The following is a 27145-nucleotide window of genomic DNA, read 5'->3' on the forward strand; positions in this document are numbered from 1 at the left end:
TTTTATAATTCATAGGACATTTGCTAACCGCATCAAGTTGCTTTAAAGCTGAATTGCAGGTGATAGGAAATGATTCCTAGGGAAGAACATCTTTGTGCTGGTGGTATGTTTAGAATTCAGTGCTACGCAACCATTTGTCCTCAGTATCTGTGCAATGAAGTCATGCGTGGAAATAGAAAGGAAGTTTGCCTAAAAAATTACTTTTTTGTCAAATTTGGGACTGCTTTAAAATCAGTCTGATGGTTTTGCTAGCAGGTTTTCCCAGTGAAATGAGAAAATTAAGACCAATCCCTCTTGGATTGGTCTGGATGGAGAGGGAAACCAGGTCTTCTAGAAACACAAGAGGTCTTAGAGGGTCTCTTACTGTATTTTTTAAAGTTACAGGGGAAGGAAGAAAGAAGGAAAGCAAACTAATACTGAAATGCTATATAAAGTCCAAACAAATTTTGTTGCACTGTCATCAGGTCTTCTGTTGTGCACTAATTATGATAGTAGAGAACATTTTCCCTGGTAGAGTTGCTGTCTGTAAACTCTGAACATTTAAATTACCTCACTTGGAGTTTCTCAAGCATCACTTTGGCACACTGACCTATAAAAAAGAAATTTAAGATACTCTTTGTATATGAATGAAAGAAAGTGGGAAATTGAAATTTGAAATGTATGTAGCATTGAACTAATTTCAAATTAATGAAAATACTTTATTCGGGAAGCCAGATGAATATATGCCACAAACATTGTTTTACCAGTTTGCTTCTTTTTGAGCCTCTAAATTAGGAGGTCATAACTCAAAACTCTGAACTAACAAAAGCATCAAGTCCTTCACTGTCAGCTAATTAAATCAAGAATTTTTTTTAGACGTAAGGCACGTTTACTTACATGGCCCAATATTGGTTAGAGCTCTGTTTTAAAAATATTATCTATATTTTTGTTAAGTTCTGAAATTTTAAGGGTTTTTTATAGTAATGTAGGAATTTTTTGTTTGCCAGTATTTACTGTCTCTTAGCACCTTACAGTGTGCAAATAAAAACATTTAAAAAGCAAGAAAATACTGGGGTTTTTCCTTGTTTCATATGCAATTATATAGTATTTTCCAATGGGTGTTTCTTTCTAACCCTTTTTAAAGAGACATGTGAAAGATCTGAGATGTATGCATGCTCAAGGATGCAAAGTTGACTCTCCTAACTGTCTTGCAGAATTCTGGAGCATGTTTCTTTTCTTAGGTAGGGTGTATCTCAGTGCTTGGTTTCTGCTCCACATTCATGTTTGGTTTTAAGCACCTTGCATTAGATCATCAGTGTTACGTAAATAGCTTCAAGTGTTCTATCTTTATTTTCACCTCTTTCCATTTTGTGTCTGCTTTGGAAGTCTCAGTCAACTTTACTGAAATTACAACAGTTTACAAAGCTGGAGTTTGTGGCTTCAGTCAAATTTAATGCATTTATTTCACACTGTAGAACTGCTATTGTTTCTAGCTACTTATTTGTGAATGGGAAAGTACTAGAATCAGTAGTATTTTATAGGTCTTTGCTTTCTCTTTCCTTATGAGATGGTTTGTGCTATCTGATAGTATTTATATGAAAAGCTATGTAAAATTGATGAAATTTAATGAATTTATTTTGTTTTGCTGATAGTTATTTCTAGAGGTTCTACCCCAAGATAGAAGTCAATGGATTAAAACTACTTCAGACTTAAGAACTTCTTACAATAAGATCAAAGAAATTGTAAGTTGGTACAAAACTCTGTTCTTCTACTTTGACATAGATATTAATACTTATAGTATAACAGAAGAAGATCTGATTTTTTTTTTTTCTGTTTTTACCTAGCACATTACCAACCCTCGGAAAGCAGGACAGCAGGATCTGATAATCAACAACCCACTCTCTCAGGACGAGGGGGTAGGTTGACCCTTGGTTCTATCAACACATGCTACTAAAATTCTCATCATCTTCATACTGACACAAGGGAGTTCTTGCAAAATGGCAGGTGCTAAAATTTCCCTCCTAAATTTCCAGACTGGCTTGTGTTAACAATTGGTTCACAGGTTCTGCTGAACAACTAGAAATGCACATTTCTATGTTGCTATTCTGATTTTTCAGGGCTTATCGCAGGGAAGACTGTGATAAACAAAAAATCAGTGTTGGACTATAAGTACAGTTTCACAGCAAATCCTTTCTTTACCTGATGTGCTTTTTATCACTGTGTGTTTTCATTTTATACATAAAATGGCTCTGTTTTGAGGAGAGTTTAAACAGTCAATGTGAAGTGAATGCTCTTAACAGCAAATAGCAAACTACCCTCCTCTGGAAGACTGTTCATCCTTGGAGGTTTTTTACTGCTTTTTGTTATACCTGAAAAGTTTTTCAAGTAGTTTTTAGCACATATCTGTAAGCTTTTCTGTTACCATCGAAATTCTTTTTTATCAATTTTTTAAAATAACTTAATACCATGAGGCTGCATTTAAGAGTCTGCATTTAGGAGATTTACACCTGAAAAGACTGTCAGATATCTTTAGTGATACTCCTGTTTTGTCCATGAATGGAAGCCCATACTTTTGTTTGTAGTGTGGTACTGTGCTGCTTATTTAATTTAGAAGGAGAAAGCTCTGCAGCTGGTGTGACTGTGCACGTCATCAAACTATTCTTGCATCCAGCTGGACAGAAAGTTGTGTCAAATGTAGAAGATTTAAAGTGTTTCTGCTGTAGTTTGTGATTATACACATTAGCACAATCTTCTTTCTGCCTGTGGTGTCTTTAGGAGATAGAAGACAAAGCTTAACATGTCAGAGTATGTGGCAGGGGTTTAATCTGTGAAACAAAGCCACAGGCCAAATCAGACACAGGAATGAAGAACAAAGTGCCTTTGAGCCTCTGCCATGACTTGATGTTATACCCATTCAGTGTATTCAACGTTTCCCTTCCTCTTCGCAAGGCAGCTTCTGTTTCCTTCATCCTTCGCTCCAAAGGACCAGGGTGGGAGCAGGGACAGGGGAGTTTCAAATGTGATCTAGCTGCATGAAAAGAGTTGTGAGTTAAAAAGATACTCACTTTATCTAAGACACTGTGATTTTGCAGTGTTTTTCCTAGTTGAAACAGAAATATAGAAGATAATTAACATTTTCCTTTCTGTTATTTTACCTTCCTCTCGTAATATTAATTTACTAATGTTAATTTACTTTCTCTTTGCTTTCTCTGAATCATAAGCCACCATGCCAAAGAATTGTTTACAGGGAAGCAAAAAATTGTGGAAGTATTGTAGACACTCCCTTTGTACAGTATTTCATTCACTGGTGCTGATGCTATCTGAAAACTAACCTAACCTGCATGAAGACCAGTATAAATTTTGCTCCTTCTGTATTTTGATCCATATGGCCAAGCTACCATCCCTTTACAGTAGAGAATACTTTTGCAATAGTCTTAGTGGACCATTCAATTAGCAGCATTTCCTGACTTCTTTCAGGTTAGCTTTTGCAACATATTTCTAAACAGAACATGGAATTGAAAGAAAGAGGATGAAAACGGTCACAGAAAGATACAGAAGAGGCTAAACCTCCTTTGCATTCCTTTATTTAATATTTTTTATACTGCAGTGGGCTTTAAACACTGTGATTTTCCCTGTCAGAACTTTTTTAGAATGCCCAAGCTTGATCTTCACTGTGTATTATAAGGATGTCGTTTTCATAGTACATATTTGATCATCATACATTCCTTATTTGATTTTGCCTCCACTAAAACAAACTAGCTTACTTCCAAATAATATCTTATTATGGATATTAACAGCAGCTTCCAATAAAGTTCATACAGTTATAGGAGAAATGGTGTTATGGACCTTTTTCTTGGAGTGAAAAACTGATTTTTTTCAGTTGAGTTGCTGGTTTACTTGGTAAGTTTGAGTTTACTCTGCCTTTTTAAATATTCTTCATAGGCCCCCATATAAGTGGCTCAAAAACCTACAGCCAGTGAGCGAATGGAAGGAGCCTAGAGCAAGGATCCAGGAACTTAAATGTTTTTATCTCTGATCTAAATTGACTTTCTCAGATATGCTATGCTGGTCACCACCATTTTTTATCACCCGTAATAATATTGATACATCTATCTACCAGGAATGTTGAGGATTAATTAGTTAATATTTGTACAGTACTTTGCTGATGTCGTTTATAAGCCTTAAGTATCAGGTTTCATACAATTATTTTTCCTTATTTCAGAGTCTTTGGAATAAATTTTTCCAGGATAAAGAGCTTCGAGCAATGATTGAGCAAGATGTGACAAGAACGTATGTAGATCTTTAAAGAAATTTCTTTATATAAATTTATATTCTACATCTTTATGTGATATATGTTATACAGTGTTTTCCTGACTTTGGTTACTGTAAATGTCAGGTTTGTTGAACATGAATGTGTGGAAACATACATTAAATGTATAAAAATACAGCTTTCATGGAGTGAAAAATGAGAAAATCTAGTTGAACATTAAATCCTGGAGATTTATTGGTATCATTGAAGAAAAGCTCTTCTAAATTAAGATATTAGGAGATGTACTACAGTGTGAAATATAAAGTAGTTTTCTGTATGAAGCAAAGAGAAGGTAAGAGAAACCGAAAGGTCTTTCAACTAAATTATAATCATAATAAAAGATTGAACAGATTACTTTCTTAATTCACAACACTTAATTCAATCAATAATAAAAAAGCAGTTTGTAATTAGTAAGGGAAATGTCACTTATCTACAGAAGTTGAGTAGTTCTATTTTTATTTATCACTTTTCTAGTGTTATTTGTCACATATGCCTTTTAAAAGTTGTCCTAATATTACTGTGATTATTTTTTCATCTTCTTGGCCCTTAGGTCATTCCTGTTTAGGAAGTTCTTTGAGTTAGAACACTCAGTTCCTGAAAATATTTCTTTTCAGAGTGGAAGCACTGAGTGATATGTAAACATAATTAAATTCAATTACTGATTTGCTACTACGTGAAATTTTACTGTATGGCAAATACTTTTCCTTATAACTTGAAAAAAAGTGGTGATAGTCATAGATTTTACAAATCCCAAGCTCACACGTTTTCATTTACAGAAACCAAGTCATGCAGAAGAAATCATTGCTGTCTGGTTTTGGAATATTTTATATGTCCGTCCCTAGGCCCATTCTTGAATGCATTTTGCCATGAGATGTATAATTAAAATCTGAGTATACTTTCTTGTGCATTCTCACAACAGATGGTATTTTTTGTTTGTTAAAGGAAACAGTTCAGGATGTTCTAAGATTAAAATATATACATATCTAAACTATAATTGGAGAATGAAAAGTTGTGTAGAGGTTATGGTAGATGTAAGACTATTATTTAAAAATACATATATACACACACACAACGTCAGAGCTCTCACTGTGGCAAATGGCAGAGCACTAGGCAGAGCAGCATTCACTAATATTAGTAATAGTGACTAAAGAAACTTCCATTTATGTATTTATACGAAATAATGTCCACTTGAAACAATAGCAATATACATCGTGCAATCAATAGTAAAATGAGTCAAGCAATGAAGAAGCAGAATTTCTCAGTGACATGAATTTATTTGATAAACTACATGCATTTATATGTACACTTGTTGTTTGCCTAATCATAAAACAAGGTGTGCATTTTACTTATACATATATATCTGTTTGTAAACTAAAAGTAGTGTAAGAAGCAGTAAGTTCTACATTCCTTGGTTATGGAATGTAAGTACCCTCACTTTTCATTTCCGTTCTTTAAATCAATTTCTGGAGTTTGAATTTGATTAATATTTTTATATTTTTTGTCATCTAGTTCAGTCCTCCATCATCCAACAGCATCAAGTAAATAATGCTGTAGAGAGTGGTTCTAACTGCACAGAGAGTAGCAAACTAGAGTCCCAGCTATCAAAGCAGTAAAAAATTTGCTCTGTAATGTTTTTGTTCAAATTCCCTAAAGTAACATTAGACAGGAAGAGTGGCTAAAATTACACTGTTAAAATTGGTATTGGTTTAAATTAGTTTAAATTTCAGGATTTTGATATCTGAAAGGAAGTGTGATAAGTGTGCATGTGTGTTCCTATGCGTTTTCAGAATCCTTATCTCACGTAACAATAAAATCTGTAAAACCCTCATACTCACAGCTGGGCTAGTCATGCTGTAGAGAATTACCCAGAGAGAAATACCCAGAGAATTCTAGAGAAATTATAGAGAAATACCCAGAGAATTCTAGTACACAAATCATCTCTTACTAAAGTAAAAGTCTAGTCTGATAAGTCACATTGTAGAGTAGTATGTTTTTCTTCAATAACTACAAAAGGCTTCTAGTTCACTGGTGCCTAAAAAACTGTAGTGTCCTAAAGTCAGGTGAGAGAAATGCAGTCTATAATGTCTACATACAAATTTTTTCCTGTTGCATAATAATAATGTCCAATATTTACAAGGAAGGGAGGGGAGGATATTGTTAAGTTAGCCCTAACTCATTAGTGATCAATGTTTCTAAATAATTGGCTGATTTAATTCCTGACTTATTTTTTTACAGTTGTTGAGAGGTTCAGAATGGTTTTTCCTTCAGCTGTCTAGAAATGTATACTTCTGATTTGGAACCAAACACCCTTTCTGTCTTAAGTGAGACGCTTCTGAAAATGAGGGTGTGAAGGAGGGTAAGGGAAGTTTACTGTAAGGCAAAAAACCCTTACTTTCAATGTAGATTGTACCAACGGACCAATACCAACCAAGTTATGACTATAATACTGCATTCTGTTATTCCACTAAGAAAGAAAGGTGTGTATGAAATGGCACCATAGTAACTCATAAGAGACTAAAGAATGCAATGATTAATTACAGTCATTGAAAAGATGTACCAAAGAACAATGCTGATTTATTTCGTGATGATTAAGAAGGGAAGTGATAAAAAAGAATTTTAAAAAAAATATTCAACAGAAATGGAAATCATCAGATTGGCAGATACAAGGATATTTAGCTCAAATCAAAATACCAGTTTACTTTTTGGCATCGCATTGCGTGCATGGGATTGTAAATGGCTAGATTTCATTACCGTCTTTCCAGTATGCTAAGAAACCAAAATGCTTAGGGGGGCATTCCCAGTAAACTAATCAAGTGGATTTCTTCTCTTTTGTACTAGTATTTTTACATATTGATCTACTTAGTTTCTGCTTCAGGAGTAACAATCACAGTTTAGGACAATGCAAGCTGTGTGAAGATGAGTTGTGGCAGAGGTGCTGATGCTCAGAACTCTCCATTTCCTAAATAAAAAAAATAATTAAAAAAAAATTCCAACATAAAAAGGTAGTGGAGAAGCCATTAGTCAGCTACATCCTTCCTAAGTATATGGAAGAGATAGGAAGAAACAGCGGTCCATTGGTTATGAACATAGGAGGCAAAATCCAGTAAGAGGTCCAACTGCTAGAAGGGTGAAAGCTTCCTTTATACATTGATTTATTCCTTAAAAAAAAAAACAAAACAAAAAAGAAAAACCAAGGTGAGCAACCGAGGGGGCAGCTATTGTTATTCTTTACCAATCTTTGCAGTTGGAAGAATATCTTCCCTTTTTTCCGGTTAGTCGCTTTCCCCCTTCCACCTGAGTAAGAAGGTTGGGGAATGCCAGGGGATTGAATCTGTTCATGAAGAAGTGTGGTCACTCTGTGGCAGTGGTTTAGAGCCTCATTTCTGTCTGCCACCAGATTTGTTTCATAGAGTATTTTTGTGCATCCTGTTATTTGTTTGCCAGCCTGAGTTTCTTCTGTGTCAAACTCTGGCTGCCTCTGGTGTGGGGGCCCCTAAATTAGCTAAAGAAATGTATTAAAAAATTGTAACTAACTCACCCTGGTCTTCACTTTCAGAAAGCAGAGACTTGAATGCGCTATTGTGTGATTGTAGCAGTTGTGGTAAAACAGTCTAGCAAATTTCCCATGTCCTTATACAGTCTTTCTCAGAAATGTAATTAACTTTAATATTCTCGTGTTCATGAAAAGCATTCTTACCTTGCTGATTTGAGGATACTGTATTTCCTAAGACAGAGCTTTAATCATAAAATGACATTCTCCATAAAAATCCATCCTGAACTGATAGTTCCCTCATGATCTCTTCTATTTACATTTACTATAATTAATACTTCAACCAGCTTATTTCTGAGTTCGTTATTATCCTTTCTGTCACAATCTCTGGTATTACTAGATCCTCACAGATATCTCTGTGTATTTTTGAGTTTTCTTTGTTAGTCTTCTTTTCCTAAACTTTATAGGGCAGGCCTGAATAACAGTCCTTCAGAAATAATCTCTTCAAACCCCTAAATTATGTCGATTGCCATCTGCTGTAATGCACTTTTGGTCTCAGCTGTGTCCTTCCTTTACAGTAATGTGATTACTACAAGTGCATACAAGTTTCCAAATGTTGGTCTACTATTAGCTCCACCAGGTGCCAGGAAAACGTTACACCTCTCATCCCAGTGCCTCTCTCAGGATTTCAGCATCGCTATGTTTAAGTTTCGGTGTCTTCTCTGCCTTGGCTCTTGGTTCAAGTCCTTCATCCAAGGATTTCAAAGTACCTTTCTGGCCTTAATTAGTTCTGGTTTTGTGCTTACTTGTCATCACCTTTGTGAGATGACCACAGTAATTATCAACACTAATAGTCTTATCTGAAGTAATATATTATCATTTTCTATGTTATTATTTCTATGTTATTCTCTGTGACAGGCTTTACAAGAGCCTTAATACAACTGGTCTAAAGTGTAGCTCTGTAGCTCAGACCTGGGAAACAGGAAAAACAAAACTGGCTTCAGGAAACCTTATCTTCAATCCGTGTGATTTATTTTTAAAACTGACAATACCAAAACCTTTATTTCAGCTGTCTAACCTGAGGCCTACCACTGTTGTATTTTTTAGTATTCTTCTGGTTTTCTTTGTCCAGAAAGACTAAGAAAAATCTTTACCTTTTCCTTTCTTTTTAGTATTTTACCTTTCTAGATTTTTTGGCTTTATTTGTTATTTCTCTGTATAGCTGCAGAGTAATGTGGTTTGAGGTGGTTGCTTATGGAACATTTTTTGCCTGGTTACTTCTCCAGTAAACAGGAAAAGACCTTTGTTTGTGCACTTGTTCTAGTTTTAAGAATGTCCTGATAACCACTTTATTTCCTACCTCCAGCAGTTGAGGAGCAGGATACACAGGTGAGAGTTGTTCCAGAGTAGTCACAAACTAGAAATATTTACATTTTCTTAGATTATATTCACGTAACAGGATTTTTACAGAAGCTTTTTTTCTTATTCTCACACAAGATCCACTTCATTCTATTCCACTTAGTATATTTACCCTGCCAGAGAATCAAATTATTTCATAATTATAAAGCTTATTTGCAATGGTTGTTAAAGACAGTGAAATACCTAATTGTATTGTATCACAACAGATACCAGTAAGAGTTATGAGAGTCTAGGATACTGGTTTTCATGTCAGTTATGAGATATTTGAATAATCATGTCATTAGATGATAATATTTTCCAAATATTTTTCAAATATTCATGAAATGTTGAACCTTTGTGTAAATCCTTCTTTTGACATACTGTCTTCCATTTTTCTGTTTCTCCCATTGTATTTCATTCTTGCAGATCTCTAGCTATCATAATATTAAAAGGGTTTAGTTATTTAAATATAACTGGTGTTACCATCATACCTGTGTGGCAGACTGATGTATATGAAAGAACATGGTTCATAATTTTGGTTGCAAAAAAATTGTAGCAATTCTTTAGAAGTATTTTACTCTAGCAGCATCCACAATTCACAGAGCGGTGGGAAAGCAGACAAGGGAGATGCTCTTAGATAAAAAACCTTTTCTAGAAGACCAGCAACTGACATTCTGTGGACTCTGTTGTTTACTTTCACTGTATTGCTTCATTTTCAGCTTTCCTGAAATGCAGTATTTCCAGCAAGAGAATGTAAGGAAAATTCTTACAGATGTTCTGTTCTGCTACGCCAGAGAAAATGAGCAGTTGCTTTATAAACAGGTAATGAAAATACTGTACAGGTGGCATTCATTGACTCAACATTTTCTATATGGTTTGACAATAATGTAGCTGTGTTGTATCTGAAGTTGTATCATAATGCTGAAGTAATCAAAGAGCTGCTTGTCAGCTGGATAGTAAGAAAAGTAAGCTCATTGAATAACATATGCTTTTTCCTCATAACACAGTAGCTCAAATTGTTTTCTTCAAGCTTGCTAAGTTTTCTAACTTCATATTTCTTTACAAACATCTTTTTCTTCAGTCTTGGTTAAGAAAGAAAAAACCAAAGGCTTTCTCTGCCTAGGTAAAGAAAGAAAGTATACAGCAGGATTAAAAATGGTACTGAATAAACAAAAAGCAGAGTGACTTCTGAAATTTAGTCAAAGTTCACTATTTTAAGTTTTATGTAATATTTTAAGTTCTTCCTCAAAGAGCTAAAGCCATGCACTGTTTTAGTGAATACATCGTCTAACCCTGTAGCATCCAAATACAATGCAGCTGACAAAATCCCTTTGACTGAAGGATAAGGCTGCTACAAACTAACACTTTCACAGTGTTACCTGAAGCAGAGTCTGCTCAAACGAATTTTGATAAAATGGTAAAGAAACCTTTAAAGTTGCACTAACTGTGCATCCACATGGGATGCAGCCTAAATTAATGTAACGTTTTTCTGATGGGTTTGAAAGAAGTATTACCTTGATGCTAAATTCCTGTAGCAAGACCGATATGCACGGTATCAACTAAAGTGTATTTGTATTTATTTCTTTACACAGTTATCTGTAGGCTGAGTAGAGACTGACAAACCAAGGGATACTCTGTGTGCATGGACAAAGGATAAACTGTACAGCAGACAGCTTTAGGTAGACAGAAAATTGTTCATGACAAAAATACAGAGATTAAGTAAATGGGAAGAATTTTATAAGACAATCTATGCTCGCAGGCATAGTCTGTGACCACTCTGAACTCAAGCCAGGGAACAGGGATGTTTCTTGGAAACAAAGGACACATGAGTTGAAGGAACAGTTATTTCTGAAGAACTGTCTTACAGACTACATCAAAAATCAAATATGTAGTTATCAAACATATGAAACATCTATCAGCTGATTCTCTTCTCGTGTTGGACACACTGTGAGCAAGGAGTAGTCTTGCAAGAGAACAGCAAAAATGAGATCTATCAGCTGTATTTTGAAGAGCACTGCTGAAGAAAGTACTTCAGCAGTACTCAGCCTCCTCTTTCTAGTGAATATAGGTCAGAGTACTGATGATGGGAAAATGGAAGCACACATTCCAGCTAATTTAGTCTATCATTTATTGAACAAGAAGTATTATTTTACTCTTTGATATGACTTAAAAGGACTTAATTACCCTCTGCACATATTTAAAATCCTCTTGATTCCTTACCAAGAAATAATACCTTTCTATATAAGGATGGAATATTTAGCCAGATCAAATTTACAAAAAAAAAAAAAAAGCCCTGCGTTTCATCACAAGCTGTTAAAGCTATTATTTTCTACTAGGTGACACCCCGTTTAACATAGACCATATTGTTAATAGTTATGGGATTTTATTGAATTAATGAGACTGTTATCATGTAGTAGAATGTCTTGCTGAGTTAATTGAAACTGCAGAGATTATATAAATGGTATTAATGAACTTTGACTGCCTGATGCCTCAGCTTTAATAAAGACTGCTTGGTGGGCTAAATGAACATAGGCAGATAAAAGAACAGGTTCAATTTTGTGAGCCTACAGGCTGTTGACAAAGAAAACTTCTTTACCTCTATTTTCAACTGGTGTGCGTCAGTAGTGTGGTAGTTCTGGGAAGGGGCTGCTACAAGATGAAGAGGAGAGGTGAAGTGCAGAAAATTAAATAATTTTGGATCATGATTTAACCTCTCTGAAGTGTGTTAAGTATATCACACAAGTCTTGTGCTGCTGTGCCAAGTCCATGAAATAGCAAGTGATTGTGGTTTTCCTCTCTTTTTGTGGAGGTGTTACTTTTATTAGGAGCTTTGCTTTTTTCTCAATTTATAAGGGTGGCTTTGTTTGTTTGTGTATTTGGTTTTTTTTTTAAATAATGCTCGTTCTGTTAATTAGCTGATAAGAAATAGTTTGTTGTGGTGACAGGGTATGTTTTTTCCATCTTTTATCAAATACCTATCTTTTAGACAGTGTTCCTGGCTTAATGTTTTTACCACTGACTCAAGCCCCACTTCCCATAATAATTTCCACTATATCAAGCCTGGCATATATTTGAGAAAACAATGGAAGTTACCATTAATTCATCAGTAACAGATCGTCTTCAAGTTGCTCTCTCCACAGTGACCTGAATACAAAGCCCAAAGTAGGGAGTTTCTCTTCATATGCAGTTTCCATCATGGGAAATTCCTCTGTCCATGAGAATTCTTCTGTCTCATTTACATGGCTACATACAAAAGCTACAACTGCCATTAGAATTATTAAACTTGGCCAGTAAATGAAGACTTATGATGACTGTCTGTCAGTATGTGTCCATACCCACTGTTACTTCCTAAATATTTGAAAAAGTTATAGTTCCTTGACAGTTTGCATACACAAAAATGTAAATAAAGTGTATTTGGAGTTTATAGCATTCTATTAAAAAAATTACGTAGCATCAGCATATAGTCTTGGAAGAAGCAATCAATAATGTTTGTTTAATATGCATATATGCATGCAAGTTGTCTTTGTAGTAGGGTTTGTGGTTTTTTTGGCCAGCGTAAAGTAGCATTTTATTTGATGAGGAAAAAGATATTTCTCTCCCTAGTCAAATGGAGCAGAATGTTGTGAAGCTGTGTTACAGATTTTAAAGACAGAATCCTCTCTGGGATCACTGAATTTTTAAATAGCAGCAGTAAATATAGAGTCTAAAGAGAATAGTGTATTGTACTTAAGAATATGTAAAAATTACTCCTGGAGTTCATCTGCAAGACTGGTGCCAAAATTTTGATCCTAGTTACGCTGAAAATAAATAGTGAAAATTAAGCTGAATCACTAGGCTAACTATTGTTTGTTCATGATTTGATTGCCCTTAGAGAAGTCAATATAATTTTGAAATGCATTGATTCACTTGTCATTGTAGAAATGCTATAATTCTGGTTTTCTTTCTAAACCATAGACTGTATTATGAAATCAATACTTTGTTGTAGCTGGAAAGTGTCATAAAATTATCTGAGCTCTGTCAACTTACTTATTAACACTAAAGAGTTTTAGTAAACTGCAGCATTGAAAAAATATGTGTATGCATATTACACTGGTAGCTTTTCTTGCCAAGCTAAAAATCTCTAAACATTTGAAGTAGTCTTGTAACTGAAAGATCAGAGGTATCTTTTTGAAATCCTGATATTTCATCATCTGTTTGTTTTGGTTTTGTTATATGTGGGCAGCCACATTATGATTCTACTGACTTGATATATTATTATGTTAGAAGAATGTGTGATGTGCTTTTATCTTTTATAACTAATTCTTATTTTATGTCCTCTTTCTTTTTCTTCAGCATATATGTTTACAGCTTAGGTGGTAGTTTTATTAGATAGTCAGGTTTTTGGCATTTCCATTTCTCCAATTTCATGTTTAGTAAATCAGGGTGAATAAAATATTAGATGTGGAACTGTTAATTAACCAAGGGCTGTACGTGTGAAAGTACAACCCTGGTTATTTACAGTTTGTTTGAATATTTTTTCCACTTACATATTATTTAACCCTGGACCTATCTCCCTGCTTCTCCTGTTCCTTTCCCCCTTGGTATGACCATAATATTTTAAGAAATCTAACCTTGTCAATTTGTAATCTAACCAACTTGTTGTGTTTTACATCAGCTTCTGAAGTCAAATAGCTATTGGATTTATTTTTTATTTTCCTAACTGAATTTCTATTTAGTCTTCATCTTTTAAAGTGGTCCCTAAAGGTTCAGAAATAGAAAGAGAAAGAAAACATCCAAACTTCAGCCCTACCATTGAGGCTATAGCGGTCGTCTCAATCCTGAAGAAATTAAAATTATACTGCATAGGATTTCAGTTGATGGCAAACAGAGAAATTGTCAAAACTCTTTTTTTTTTTCCTCAACACTGCTAGGTATTGGAATTTGCTCTTACCAACAGAAAAGATCACTAACAAGTATCCAAGCATACTCAAAACAATTAATGATCTAGAGAGGGCTTCCACATCTACTTCTTGAGTCAATTTGGACCACTTAAGGAAAATCCCCATTATTTCCAATAAAAGTTAATGGGTTTTAGTAGTTAGTGGATCTGTTTGATAGATATGAAGCTGATAATCTAACTTACTGATGATATTGAGTACTCCTCAAATACTGCATGAAATACCAGCTGATATACCAGCACAGCAGCAGGGTAGCTCATAAGCGTGTAACACTTTCATTGCTCATATCTGTCCATCACTGGAAGGGCTGGAAAAGCAAGTGCAGAGTCTTCCCGGCTTGGAACTGCAAGCATAAAAGTAGAACAGCTCCTGATAGGGGTCCCATCATGTACTCCTAACAGCAACCTGAAATGCTGATTAGCTCGATGGACCAGGCCCAGTGCTCCTTCTGCCAACAGGATAGTCTTCCTGGAACCCCTGTCTTGTCCAGAGCACCCACCAGGAGTTGGGACTGAGGCTCCACTTGCTTGGCGAAGCAGTTGCACCTTTGAACTGGAGCACTGCTGGCAGCATGCTCTTCCTCCTACAGCTGGGCAAGGACTCCAGCCAGAGCCAGTCCCAACAGGAGTAACCTGGGTGCTTGGCACCAAGCCCTGGCTGTATTTGGTGTTTTTGGGCTGAGGTCAGGAGTTCTCTTCCGTTAGAGTGATCCTTTTGTCCAGAGGCAGACAGACAGATGTCAATTCTTCATCCCATGTCCCTTCCATCACTGAAAGGCTCCCCCCCTGCTTTTGCATGGCTGAACCCTGCCCCAGACTGTAGCTTGCGTTGCTCCTACCTGCTGTTCTAGTCCACCCCTGGGATCCCAACTCCTCTGAGGTAACCAAATTCCCCAGTTGTGATGCCCTAAATCCTCCTTTTCCCTGCAGGTAACCTGAGGGAAGGGGCTGAATGTCTGCTGAAGATGAGGTTTCATTCTGCAGGCTGTAGTTGTACCTGTCAGTGGATTGCTGCTTGCCAACTGGATTGCTTGTTTCCTGAAGCGGTTGCTTCTGCTCCTGGTAACAGTTTGACAAGCCCCAGGTGAATCAAGGCAAATCAAGACTGACTCCTCTTTTGTTCCTGTTGAGCTCTGGGTAAAAGTAGCTGCTAATGCTGACCCAAGTCCTTAACTGTCCACCCATTTTTTATGTTCTGATTCCTGCATGTTTCTGTATTTTTCCTGTAGCTTAATACAGATTGCATATATAAGTATACTCTGCAGTGGAACAGTACCGGGGCTCCTATGTATTGTTTAATCATTGCTTATTGACTTTATTTTGAATGTTGACATAACAACAAAAACCCAGAAACTTACTTTAATTCTCATGTCCTTAGAAATGGGAGTTTCATTTTCTTTCCTAAATAGCTGCCCTTGTCTCCTTTGAAGCATCCTGTTATACTTTTATCTATGGTTTTGGAACATTATAAAATAAAAAATAATTTTAAATTTTGTAATTTGTCCCTATTGCAGATCTTTGTGCTGTAGATCATGATTATAATTATCATAAATAAAATTCATATTTATGAACATAGATCTTGAAGTAAACTACCAGGTGCAGGGTTGCCTACCATTGCGGATTTGTTGTGTGTTGTGCTGGAAAAAGGGAGAATAACTTGCTTCTGTATATTATAGAAGAATAAACACTTGGATTTAATCAGAGTTTAAGATAAAAGCCATTGATTATGAAACCATTCTGTTAAGAATGTAAATGTTCGTTCTTTTAGTTAGTCTTCACCTAATATTGCTGTGTGCCTGATGCTATGCATTAAGAACTATTATATGACTGAAAAATCTAATGATACTTTTGCTTCATTTTATGTTTAGGGTATGCATGAACTTTTAGCTCCCATTGTCTTTATCCTACATTGTGACCACCAGGCTTTTTCACATGCCAGTGAAGCTGCACAACCAAGGCAAGCATTATGTTTTATTTGTACAGTATTAAAAGCCCACTTTCTTAAAAAATAAGTTAGTTGGCTGCAATATAACTTATAAATATGCATTCCATAATTCTTTGTTTATAATTCATAAATTGATATCAGAAATCATTGCATCCTCATTCTTAGATGGGAATGTCCTTATTTCATCTTCCCTACTACAGCATCTGAAATTTAGACATTGTCCCTTTCACAGATATTAATTGGCGAAAAAATGGGGAGACAAGAAACCCAGGAAGAACCTTAATCAAAAAGCTTACCTGCAGTTTCACCTCGTTCTTATTGCCAGAAGTAGTTTCGTTTTTGTCATTGCAGTGAGGAGAATGTAGGGAACTACACTCATAGAGCAGACATTCCCACCACCTCTTGCTCCTCGTATCTTAAAAGGGAAGTTAATCAGTGTCGACAGATTATTGTGATTGATACTACTTTCATCACCTGCAGTGCTGTAGCTGCAGTGTCTGACTGTTCTTTGACTTAGTAGTAACATTAAGTTTAGGTGTTGATTTTCCATTTCATTCAAATATGTGTATGTAAATATAAATGCGATCATACACATATGTATGAAATATTACATTACATGTGATTGTTAACCAAATTCGGATGCTTTTCTCTTGCCCTATATGCAAGCCTTTTGTTTTTATTAAGAAACAAACAAATAACACACACAAAAAAGGTTTTCTTCCTGTGATATTTTGGAAATTTCATTTGGGTTTTTTGCATTCCCTTTTGGAGTCCAGCAGGGAATAAAAAATCAATGTAATTATGTACTGTATAATATAACCTCTGCTAGTACCCCTCAACATGACTGCCCAAAGGCGGTTAAGCGTAAAGATTATTTACAAGTGTATGTTTTTATTCAATGTCTGTCCTTAGATATCCTGAAATTACCTAGAAGATGCTCTTCAGTGCTAAATAACTTAAAATAACCATGTGTTATGCATAGCATTCTGTTCTATCCCCATTGAAAAAGTAGAGCTAAGCAGCAAAGTAGATGGAAAAGAGGTGCTGTCACTGATTAATTGCTGTTAAAGTACAATAAAAATACAGGCTATTAAAACAAAATAAATTAATGTTTTGATACTGCATATTTGACCAGTAACCATATTTTTTTTTTGTTTGGGACAAACAGTGATAGATTGTGCAGCAATCAATTATTCTAGATCAAGCATATTCAAATAATACATTGTGACATTCAGTAATTTGTTATTTGGAATAATTAGATGGTTACTTCATTGTAGTACAGACAAGGCAGCTAATTTGTTTTTGATCTTTATAAAAAGGAAAGACTTCATTTGTTCAATGGAGTTGCTCTTTTTAATTAAAAAGGCTAGTTTTCTCATTTGCACTTTATATGAAAGTTGGCTTATAAATACGTAATGGTATATGCAGAACGCTGACCAAAAATAAACATTCACATTTGGATTGTTGTCTGTTGCCTTTTTCAGTGAGGAAATGAAAGTTCTTTTGAATCCTGAATATCTGGAACATGATGCCTAGTAAGTTTTAACAACTTTCTTTACATTTAATTTGCTCTTGTTTGTAACACGTTATTTTACACCGAGTTTCTTGGTTGTTCCCTTTCAGTGCAATGTTCACACGTCTTATGAAAACTGCAGAACATTGGTTTTCAACTTTTGAACATGACAGTCAGAAGGTAAATATTGTTTTAAAATGTACTTACTGTATTTTTAAGCAAGTATGATTTTTAGTATGAATGAAGTTATTCAAAGCTAATGAGATGTCTGTTAAATGATCTGGTTTTAAAGCAGGCTCAAACAAGTTTACAAAGGTTCTTCAGAATTTGGTCATAAGCTCTTGAGGAAAGTCTTCCAGGTGAGAGTTCCCATCTGCTGAAAGATCACTTGGTAACCAAAAACCAAATGTGCAAACACAGATTTTTCTATGTATAAGTGATGTTTGTAGCATTGGAAGGAGTGCCTGTCATAGGCACTTCTGTGTGCCCAAAACCTGTGCAAATGTCATCTTAAATAAATGCCTGTAGGCAGTGTTTAACATATTGAGGCTTGATTTTTTTTTCAGCTGTTTACAATGTAAACAATTTGCTGTGAAAGCAAAACTTTAACCATAGACTGTCCATCAAAGATCAGGGTGCGTCTTTCCCTGACATCATCACTCCACTTCCTTACTTTTTTTCTTCTTAGACTATTCAAACAGAGGGAAAGCCTGTGCCTTCAGATCTCTTGTGTATTGGTACAGACACCACAGTATTTAGTATGTTTCTCCTTTTCATAAGAAACCTTTTGGTGTGTTCTGAGTTTAGTTCTACTGAACTCCCCATTGTGGGGACTTTTAAGAAACCATCTAGTCCTTGCCTGAAACTGTTTTTTCATGTATGGCATGAGGGACAATTCCCTCAGTCAATTAATCGAGATTTTCTTTGAATACTTTTTTTACTGTCTCTTTCCCTCTGTACATTTCTCTCTTTTTTTAATTCTGAAAAATTATTTGTGTGATGGAGCATATTTAGAAGGCTCTAGCAAAACACAGCAGTATTACATATATTGCCAAGACTTTCAGTGTATTATATCCTAAAAGAGTTGGCCTCCAAAATTAGTTTCATTAGATTCATTTTCGGCATTTTTTACATAGACCATGGGGAGGGTATCTAGAGTTAACAAGAAACTAATAGGAACTTAGTTGGGTTTGGGTGTCTGTATATGTCCACCAAAACCTATATTTGCAAGCTGTAATGAGGGAGTACTGGTATGAATGGTGGTTTTACCAGTCTATTGAGGAAAAAGATGTTCACCCAAGACTTACATAAAGCATCTATTTTCTTTAAATATGTAAATATATCTGTGTGTATATCTTAGTAGCTGTGGAGCATTGTCATCTTGGCCAAAGCTATCTACACTTATAAATTACTATTTGCATTTTCATATAATTCTCAATAGCTAGGGATAAAGCATATGAGATACAAATTTTATGAACTTACTACATAGTCACTTTTATTTCAACAGTGAAGCTGTGAGACGTTTCTCTGAGCACAGCTTTTCAAAATTCAGTGTATTCAAATGTATTTGTTACAATTTCTGTGACAGAGGTGGTAGAGTCTGAGGCTGAATTTTATTCCAGGCAATAACTAGGTCTGCTTACAGATTTGCAGTACTTGGGTAGAAGGTGAAAGTTTACATTGCCCTTTGCAGTCCTTTCATGGCATAAAAAATTAACAGTGCAAAGATAATGGATTAAAATCTAGTTGTTTGTTCTTGTTCTTTGCAAACATGTATAATCTTTAATAATGCTTTCTTGTACATATGCCTTTTACAATCATGACTTTGAGGGTTAGCTACATAATAAAGTCTGAATTTTCACAAAGGAAGCAATGAAAGCATGTGCTCTGAGAGACATGTTACATTTTATAGCCTCTAACAGTTGGTTCCATTACACCCAAATGCCATTAGAGGAGCTTCTCCAGCTACTCTATTCCCTAGTGGTTAATGAGAGAAATCTGTCCGTGGTTTATACTTGTTCCGTGTCCTAGCCTCTCTTTACTGCTGTAGCATTTGTTTCCTAAATGCGTGAATATATAAATTGTATTAGTATTGACTACCAGCCATTCCAGTTCGTGTTGTGGTAGGTAATGTTTTAGGGTAGGATTTCGTGACTTTGTTCTTAATACTTACCTATTCTTTTCAGCCTCATTTCACTGGTATTCATATTTAAACTGTTTTTAGAGGTGAATCTGGTACTCTCCTGTAAACGATATAACACATTCTGAGCCATCCCTCTTTTTATCTTTTTGTTGTGAACCACATCCTTTTGGGATTGATCATTTATATTTCGTGTTAACAATAGGCGGCTAAACACATGCACTCTAATTTTTTCCAAGACTTAGAAGCTCACAAAAAGAAAAAGGGTGTTTCCTCTCATGTGGCAAATTAATATATAGTGAGTATGGGCAGGGTATCACGTCCACTTGGCTTTTGTGCTTCAGGCACAGGCATCGTGAGTCATTTCTAGTTAAACATTTTGGCGGCTTGGCTGTATTGGTTTATTTGAGCATCTTTCTGTTTGGGCTGTTTGCTTCACACCAGCTATGTGATTTTTTGGAGCAGTTTCAACTGACTAGAGGTATTGTCATTTTCTCCACCAAATTGCATGAGAGGAGACAACAGACATGACATCGTTGCACTCTCGTCATCCACAGAGCTCTTGGTAGAATGCACCGAATCAGGAGGCATGGACAGGCAGGGCTTTGTTATTGGTTGCAGCTGCTGTCCTCACAGATTCTGTCATGCTTTGAAGATTTCTGTTAATGGGGTTAATTTCTGAGATGCTGATAAACTGCATTTTGATGGATACCATTTACTTATCTCGTATTTTTAAAAATGGCAAGCCAGCATATACTATTGGATGCACTTAGCTATGTTTGATAGTCAGTCAGTCTGACAGTCAGCAATGTGTCAGTGCTGCATTATGCCAAGGTGCACAAATGCTGCAAGTGACAAATAACTCTGGTTTTGGCACAGAGGAAGCTTGCATTAGTTTTGATATTCAGAATCTTTCAGCACTTGAGCCAGTGTTTAAGAGTCTGTCTTGTATTTTTATGAAGATGGCTTTAAACCCACAGGCAACTAATGATGTAAAGACTAATCTGAGTAACTAGCTAGTCTTCTCATATTAGAACTTCAAATAAGTAGAGAGATTCTGATGTTGAGATTTGCATACAAGGTTCTGTATAATCAAGAAAAGCTTAAAATCACAGATCTTTTGAGTCATCAGAGTTACAAATGCATGTAGTGGCCAAGGTGAAGCTAAAGTCTAGCTCAGATAAACCAGAATAAAGTTCATACCCCAGATGAGTGCCACTGATAGAATATACAGTGTACAAATCAGTACAGTTACAGACTTCTGTGATTAGTTTCAAAGATAAATTTATATGTTTATGCAAAAAATTACTATAGACTGGCATTTAACGTTAAGGTAATGTTATCATATCATACTGTAAGAGTGGGTTTCTGAATAGAAGGAGATTAGTAGATACCCATTTTCAGTATTTTGCATTCTAGCATATGACTACGAAAATAACAAAATTAATCTGAAACAATAGGAAATAGCCATACAATGGAGAAATAAAAATCAAGGTAGAAAGAAGGCTACCAGCTTGGTAATAAAGAGGTTAATAGAATAATTTTAAAAATACAGTAGGAGAAATATCCTTTCTTAACATACCTGCAACTATGAAGAACTTCAGTATTTAACTAAGTAGCAACATTGCTTATTAGCCTCTGAGATCCTAAATGTTTTATTTTAAATTCTGATTTGTTAGAACAGCAAAGATTTTAAATGAATGTGTGCCATTTCATTGAGCTTTATTTGACAGTGTGAGGGAGTTTTCGTCAAGTGATTTGCTAGATCATCTTAAATGAATATGTCTTGGTATCACAATAGCATGGCAAAACCACCACACTATAATAGACAGATCAGTCCCTTTGCTGCAATTGCCATAGCAATGCAACAATTAAGCAGATTTTAAGATACAATTTATAATCAATCAGATCCTTAAATAGAAACGTTTTACCTGAAATCACTGCTCAGCATCATACCATATTTTCTGCAGTACAGAAATGGAATAATTAACAAAAAATATTTTAAGCAAAGGAGAGCAACATAAATAGTGGGCTTTTTGGTAGAAATTATTAAATGTTCACTTCCCACTTGACTCTTTTAAACCATGTTGTAAATGATTTTGAAGTATGGGTGGGTTCCTTCCTGTTTCCTAACATGCTGATATGGAGAGAATGGGGTTGAAAAGGGACTCTAACCACAGGAAACAACCTTGAGGATAGTTTATATGGCAAAAACAAACTTTTTTTTTGTTATTAAATGTTAAAAATAATGCTATTTTCACTGTATCAAACCAAGTGAAGTAATCTTTCAACAGTTTAAACTGTAATGAATTCTCTAAAATTATTAACCCTTTGAGCTTGATAATGCTTCTGTGTCAATATACTGAGCAGAAAGGTAGAAAACCAAAACTGTTTTTTAAAGTGAAGGTTTTGGATCAGAAATCACGATGACAAAATGCAACAAAGTTGTTGCAAAAATCTTCTCTTCTTACTGTTCCCATTTTCACTCTTTTATAACTTTAACATTGTTTCTGACAGCTTAATTCTCTATTTCCTTGTCCCCCTATTTTTCTCTTGATAGGTTTGACTTGTTTTGTTTTATTTCTCATCCTTCTTTTTACATGTTTCCTATTCAAGTTCATTCATTACTTGCTGCATTTCTTTCTAAGCGTTCTGTCTCGTTTTCAATAATTTTTCACTCCTTTGCAAGAAGGACAAATTTAAAGCACTATAAATATTCAGGGATGCTAATACTCCACTAGTTTTCACTTGGTGTTTGTCATACTGTAGATCGTGACATAGTTTGCACAACTCGTAGGTCCAACCAACTGCCTTATAACCATCAAGTTCATCTCATTGTTCAGTTTCTTTCTTCTTTTAAAAATTTTCTAATGCTCTATCAAAGCTGTGTAGATTTTGAGGTACAGCCACCAGATATTCTGAGCAAGGGAAGCCTGTTTAGAAAGGATTGTTTGAAAAGAAGTTATTTCCTATTTGGTATGCAATTTATTGTCCTCTGAGGGCATATATTCTCTACTGAGTTACTGTTCATCTGCTTTGTTCTGGACTTACTCAGTCTGCTGATATTAAAGCTAAAATAAAGCTGTCAACACTTTGTCGGAGCATGAAAAGTAAAGCATGCACATAAAAATTGATGTGCAGAAATGAGGGGCAATCCTTGGCATTCCTGGGAAGGGGAATCCCACAATACCTTCCACAGAAGTGAATACTTGAGATTCCTCTTTGGTTTTAAAAGAAATGAGTTATTACTCTGTTTATTTGGAAACCACTGATTGCAACAAACGAAATCTCTTGTACACAATCCCTTTAGACAATAAATCTTCATGGGATGTTCTTTTTTTCCCACTCTTTTCTGTGTCTGCAGGAGAAAGATGTGATGATTACACCTATGCCATTTGCAAGGCCACAGGACTTAGGCCCATCTATTGCTATTGTAGCAAAGGTAAACCAAATTCAGGATCATCTGCTGAAGAAACATGATATTGAGCTGTACATGCATCTGAACCGACTGGAAATTGCGCCACAGATTTATGGCCTGTAAGTGTTGGCAAAGCCTTATTTAATTTAATTCCTCCTTTTCTTTTTGTTTCATTATATTAGGACATTTTTCCCCTTAAATTTTGGATTAGAGGAATGGGACTAAAAAGAATTACCTCTTAGAACTTATTTGATTTGCGGCATTACAGTAAATGACACCCCAGTGTTGCATTTGTGACAGTGGCATTCCCAGAGCAGCCAAGGTCCATTCAGCTACATATTTGAGACCCTGATGAAGACTCCCATTGCAGTCTGTATCTACATACTGAGTCAAGTACGTAGTCTACCTGCAGTTTTCCTATGAGAACAGAGGGGATAATAGGACACAAAAAAATTATTAGCATTGAGCGGTTTATTTACTTAAGTTTATCACCAGTTCAATATCAGTGAACTTTTCCCTATTGTGATAATGGGGGTTTGGATACTAATAATAGGGGGAGGAGTGGGGAGAGCAGTGAAAAGTTAAGGCACAGATATAATAAATTATCTTTGTACCAAGGAATCCCCAGTAGTTCTTTGTCCATTAAGCTGCTTCATATCTAGTCTGCTGGTTCTCCCATTCCACGGGGTCTTATTGGGCCTGGTGTGACTTTGCATGTGGCCTTATCCATGTGTTTATGCTGCACTGAATCCAAACCACTTATGGCTGCTATAGTCAGTCTGGGTCAATGCAGTGTGCAACTTGGACAAACCATGAGTAACTATGAACTGACTGTGGTTTTGAAGAAACATTTTGCCTTCATTGTTTGGAATTTTAAGACATTTGATTCAGTTTGATCATTCCTTAAGGAGATAGCAAGCCATATGTGCAGTTGCAGTGACAGAAAAATGACACTTTTTTAATTATTTTTTGCAGTGATTTAAAGTAAGATTGGCTTTGCCTTAAGTGAAAAGAAATCATTTATAGGTGTGAATTTCTAAATGTAATTGTGGATTAAATATAACATCTCAATAGAGAATGTGGAAGAAGAAGGAAAAGATGACTGTGTAAATGTCAGGCCATAACTGCAATACTTAACACTGAAGTCTAATTTGATGTTACCATAAAATAAAAAAATGCTGCAACATAGTATACTCTCAAGAAAAGAGTTGAACTAAGACCAAGTGGCAGTCCCAGATTTATTAATAACTTATATTAGGAAGATAAATGTAATTCTACACAACTTACTTAAATACATTTTATAGGTATGGGTTACAGGTAGAGGAAAAATAAACAAATAAACTCAAGGTATTAAAAGTATGTAGAGGACAGGCTGTCCTATTACAATATTTTTTGCGTAGTGTAGTGTTGTGTATTTTCTTAATATCTTCACTAATCTGGAAGAGAAAGCAAGCATCCTTAATGATCTTCAGGGTAGTAATGAATAAGTATACAGTGTAAATATCAAGGAAAACAAAAAGACTGTGTTTCTTTTTTATGAAGGCTCATGAAAACAAACAGAAAATAAAATAAGATAAATCTCAGAAATTTGCAAACAGATATTTTGGGGCAAAAATAATTTGTAGTGTAGGTATTCACTTTAGTTTAAGATTGTGCCTTTCATTTAGAGAAAGAGTTGAAAGAAAAAATTATACTTTAGCTCAAAACATAACATTATAATAACAGAAGAACGATGCAGTCTGGTGTGGCATAAATAGAACTGAATCTGAATACAGACATTTACAGTTAAGAGAATGAATTATGAGAGAAAGCTTTAGGCTGACTATCAGGAAAACCTGACTTACAGGGAGCTGTTAGACTGTAAAATAATTTATCAAAATTAACAAAGGAAAAACCATCAGAATAGTTTAAAGACAGTCTTTGAAAAGCTCTCAGAAATGGGTAGTATCGTAGAGATGGAGTCTGCACTGGCAGAAGAAGAAAGTAGGTTGCCTGTGAGGTCATATCCTTCTCTGATTTCTGATTTAGTATAGAGGACAGGAGAAAAAGAAAGGGAAAGGAACATGACTTGTTGTATTATTCTCACTTTTAATGATGTCTGAATGCTTCAGAGTAGTAATTTCCAGTAGTGAGCCAGCTGACAGTCTCAGATGCTGGATCTTTTCCCGTATTTAGCATTTCTTGAACTAGAAACAGCATTTCTTAAACAAGATAGGTTATTAATAATTGCTAAACCTAACCCAAGTGCAGAATTTATGTGAGTTTTTTGTTGAAGTTTATTGTTTTGCTGAAGTTTGTTGGATTTGCCAATAATAAATATTCATCTGTCAGCCTTGATATCACTCAAAAAATATACAAATGGTAGAAGGAAGACTGGGATCTCTCCTCAAAAGATATTATGACATTCCTGGAGAAGAGGATCAACATGAAAGGCTTGTGTTTAATGGCAGTCTCCTCTAAACTGAGCAAGTTATCCAGTTTACTTATTTTAAAATGTAGTATTTTATACTTTGCATCCTTCTATAACCTTCTGGGGCAAGATAGAAACAATTCTTTGTATTTTCATACAGCCGATTCCATCCTTTGATGTTTACAAATACTTCTTTCTATTTTTCAAACACTAGCGAAACTTGTTCTGCTGGGAGGTCAGGTACCCTACTGGGTTGTACATTTCCATGTTCAGAAACTGTCCTCTAAAATAAAATGTGGTTATACTCTTCCTGAGGTTATGCAGTAAGTGTGGTACGACTCGTTAGTTGTCATTGCTGCCCAGTAGTGCAAAGGTTGTATGATGGTTTTGTGGAAAAGTGTACTCGGTGTGTGCATCATATCCATGTGAAAAATCTTTGGTTTTTCTTCCTCAGTTAGTCCTCTGCAACCTGCAGCGTCATTAGCCTCAGTCAGGTGTGCCAGGCTGCACGCTGGGAGGTGCTGCCAGTTGAGAAGTCTTTTCTCTGGGTAGTTTATGTTTTGAAGTTTTAGCTCAAGGCAGTAGATTGCCTTATCTTCCAGAGAGCATCAGTGAACAGAGTTCACGTTAGCAGCCTATCTCATTTCATTGCTGATCAGGAAGAGAACCCTGTTAGGTATAGCAAGCTATCCTGGGGTCCTGGCTATGCTGTATTTCTGTGCTCTGGTTGTTCAACTTGGTATCGTAGACAGTAGCAGCCTTACCACAGGAATTTCTGTAGCTGGAAATTTTGTGAGACCGTACTTTCATTCACTTGCAGTCAGCTGCTGCTTATCCCTGTGATAATTATTCAGCTGCTATTAATACCAGCCGAAATGGAACTAGCAATACAGAGATAAAGGCTTTGTGCCTTATCGTTTCTTCCCTCTTCTTTCTTTGCCATGTCTCTAGCTTGTTGTTGGACCCCAAGATAATGTTTTGGAGAATAACATTGTTTCGTGTTCCTGGTAGCACTGTGAATAGCGTACAGTCTAACCAAACTGTAATAATTATCTAATCATATCCAATTTTGTACTTTGTGAAGTAAAGTACAAGAATGGCTTGAAAATAAAATGGAATTGATTACATTAACAGTTCAGTGACATGCTTCCTGGTAATAAACTTTTATCTAAATAAAAATAAAAAAATTCTAAGATTGAACAAAAAAGATTGGATACTCTGAAGGGTTGACAGATTGAATATTCAGTTTAATTGTAAAATTAGATGAGTTAACAATGATTAATGTCCTAGATTAAATGGTACTCTGATGTTAATTTCTTTGACCCTTACATCTAATTCATGTTGAAGTACAAAATAATTATTGCAAAACCATTCTGCATTTTCTGCAGTGGACAGTCTTTGCAGTGACAAATTAAGCAGGTTGTGCTCTCAGCTTGAAAAGACAGGGTTTAAGGAAAATCTTCATATACCTGTATTTTAGGACATTTTCTTCCATTTAAAGTAATTTCTAATAGGGGACTTCTTTTACATTTCACTGAAAAGGTGAATCAATTGGAAAAGTCCCATATAATATCATTATTACTACTTTATTTTATGTACTGAGGGTG

The 27145-nt window shown here is 35.4% G+C and overlaps 1 protein-coding gene across 5 annotated transcripts in view; it reads left to right on the top strand.

Moving 5' to 3' along the window:
• Positions 1–27145, top strand: part of TBC1D5 (TBC1 domain family member 5) — a 315237-nt gene that overhangs the window by 170908 nt on the left and 117184 nt on the right. For all 5 annotated transcript variants that reach the window (XM_050307600.1, XM_050307606.1, XM_050307620.1 and 2 more), the window contains 8 exons: positions 1632–1721; positions 1824–1895; positions 4202–4269; positions 9896–9998; positions 15981–16069; positions 17542–17592; positions 17681–17750; positions 23075–23247. In XM_050307600.1, the coding sequence (XP_050163557.1) occupies positions 1632–1721; positions 1824–1895; positions 4202–4269; positions 9896–9998; positions 15981–16069; positions 17542–17592; positions 17681–17750; positions 23075–23247 (716 nt within the window). The remainder of the gene's footprint in view (positions 1–1631; positions 1722–1823; positions 1896–4201; positions 4270–9895; positions 9999–15980; positions 16070–17541; positions 17593–17680; positions 17751–23074; positions 23248–27145) is intronic.

The sequence above is a fragment of the Myiozetetes cayanensis genome, unplaced genomic scaffold, assembly GCF_022539395.1.
Source record: "Myiozetetes cayanensis isolate MyiCay16 unplaced genomic scaffold, myiCay2020 scf1, whole genome shotgun sequence".
Taxonomy (NCBI): domain Eukaryota; kingdom Metazoa; phylum Chordata; class Aves; order Passeriformes; family Tyrannidae; genus Myiozetetes; species Myiozetetes cayanensis.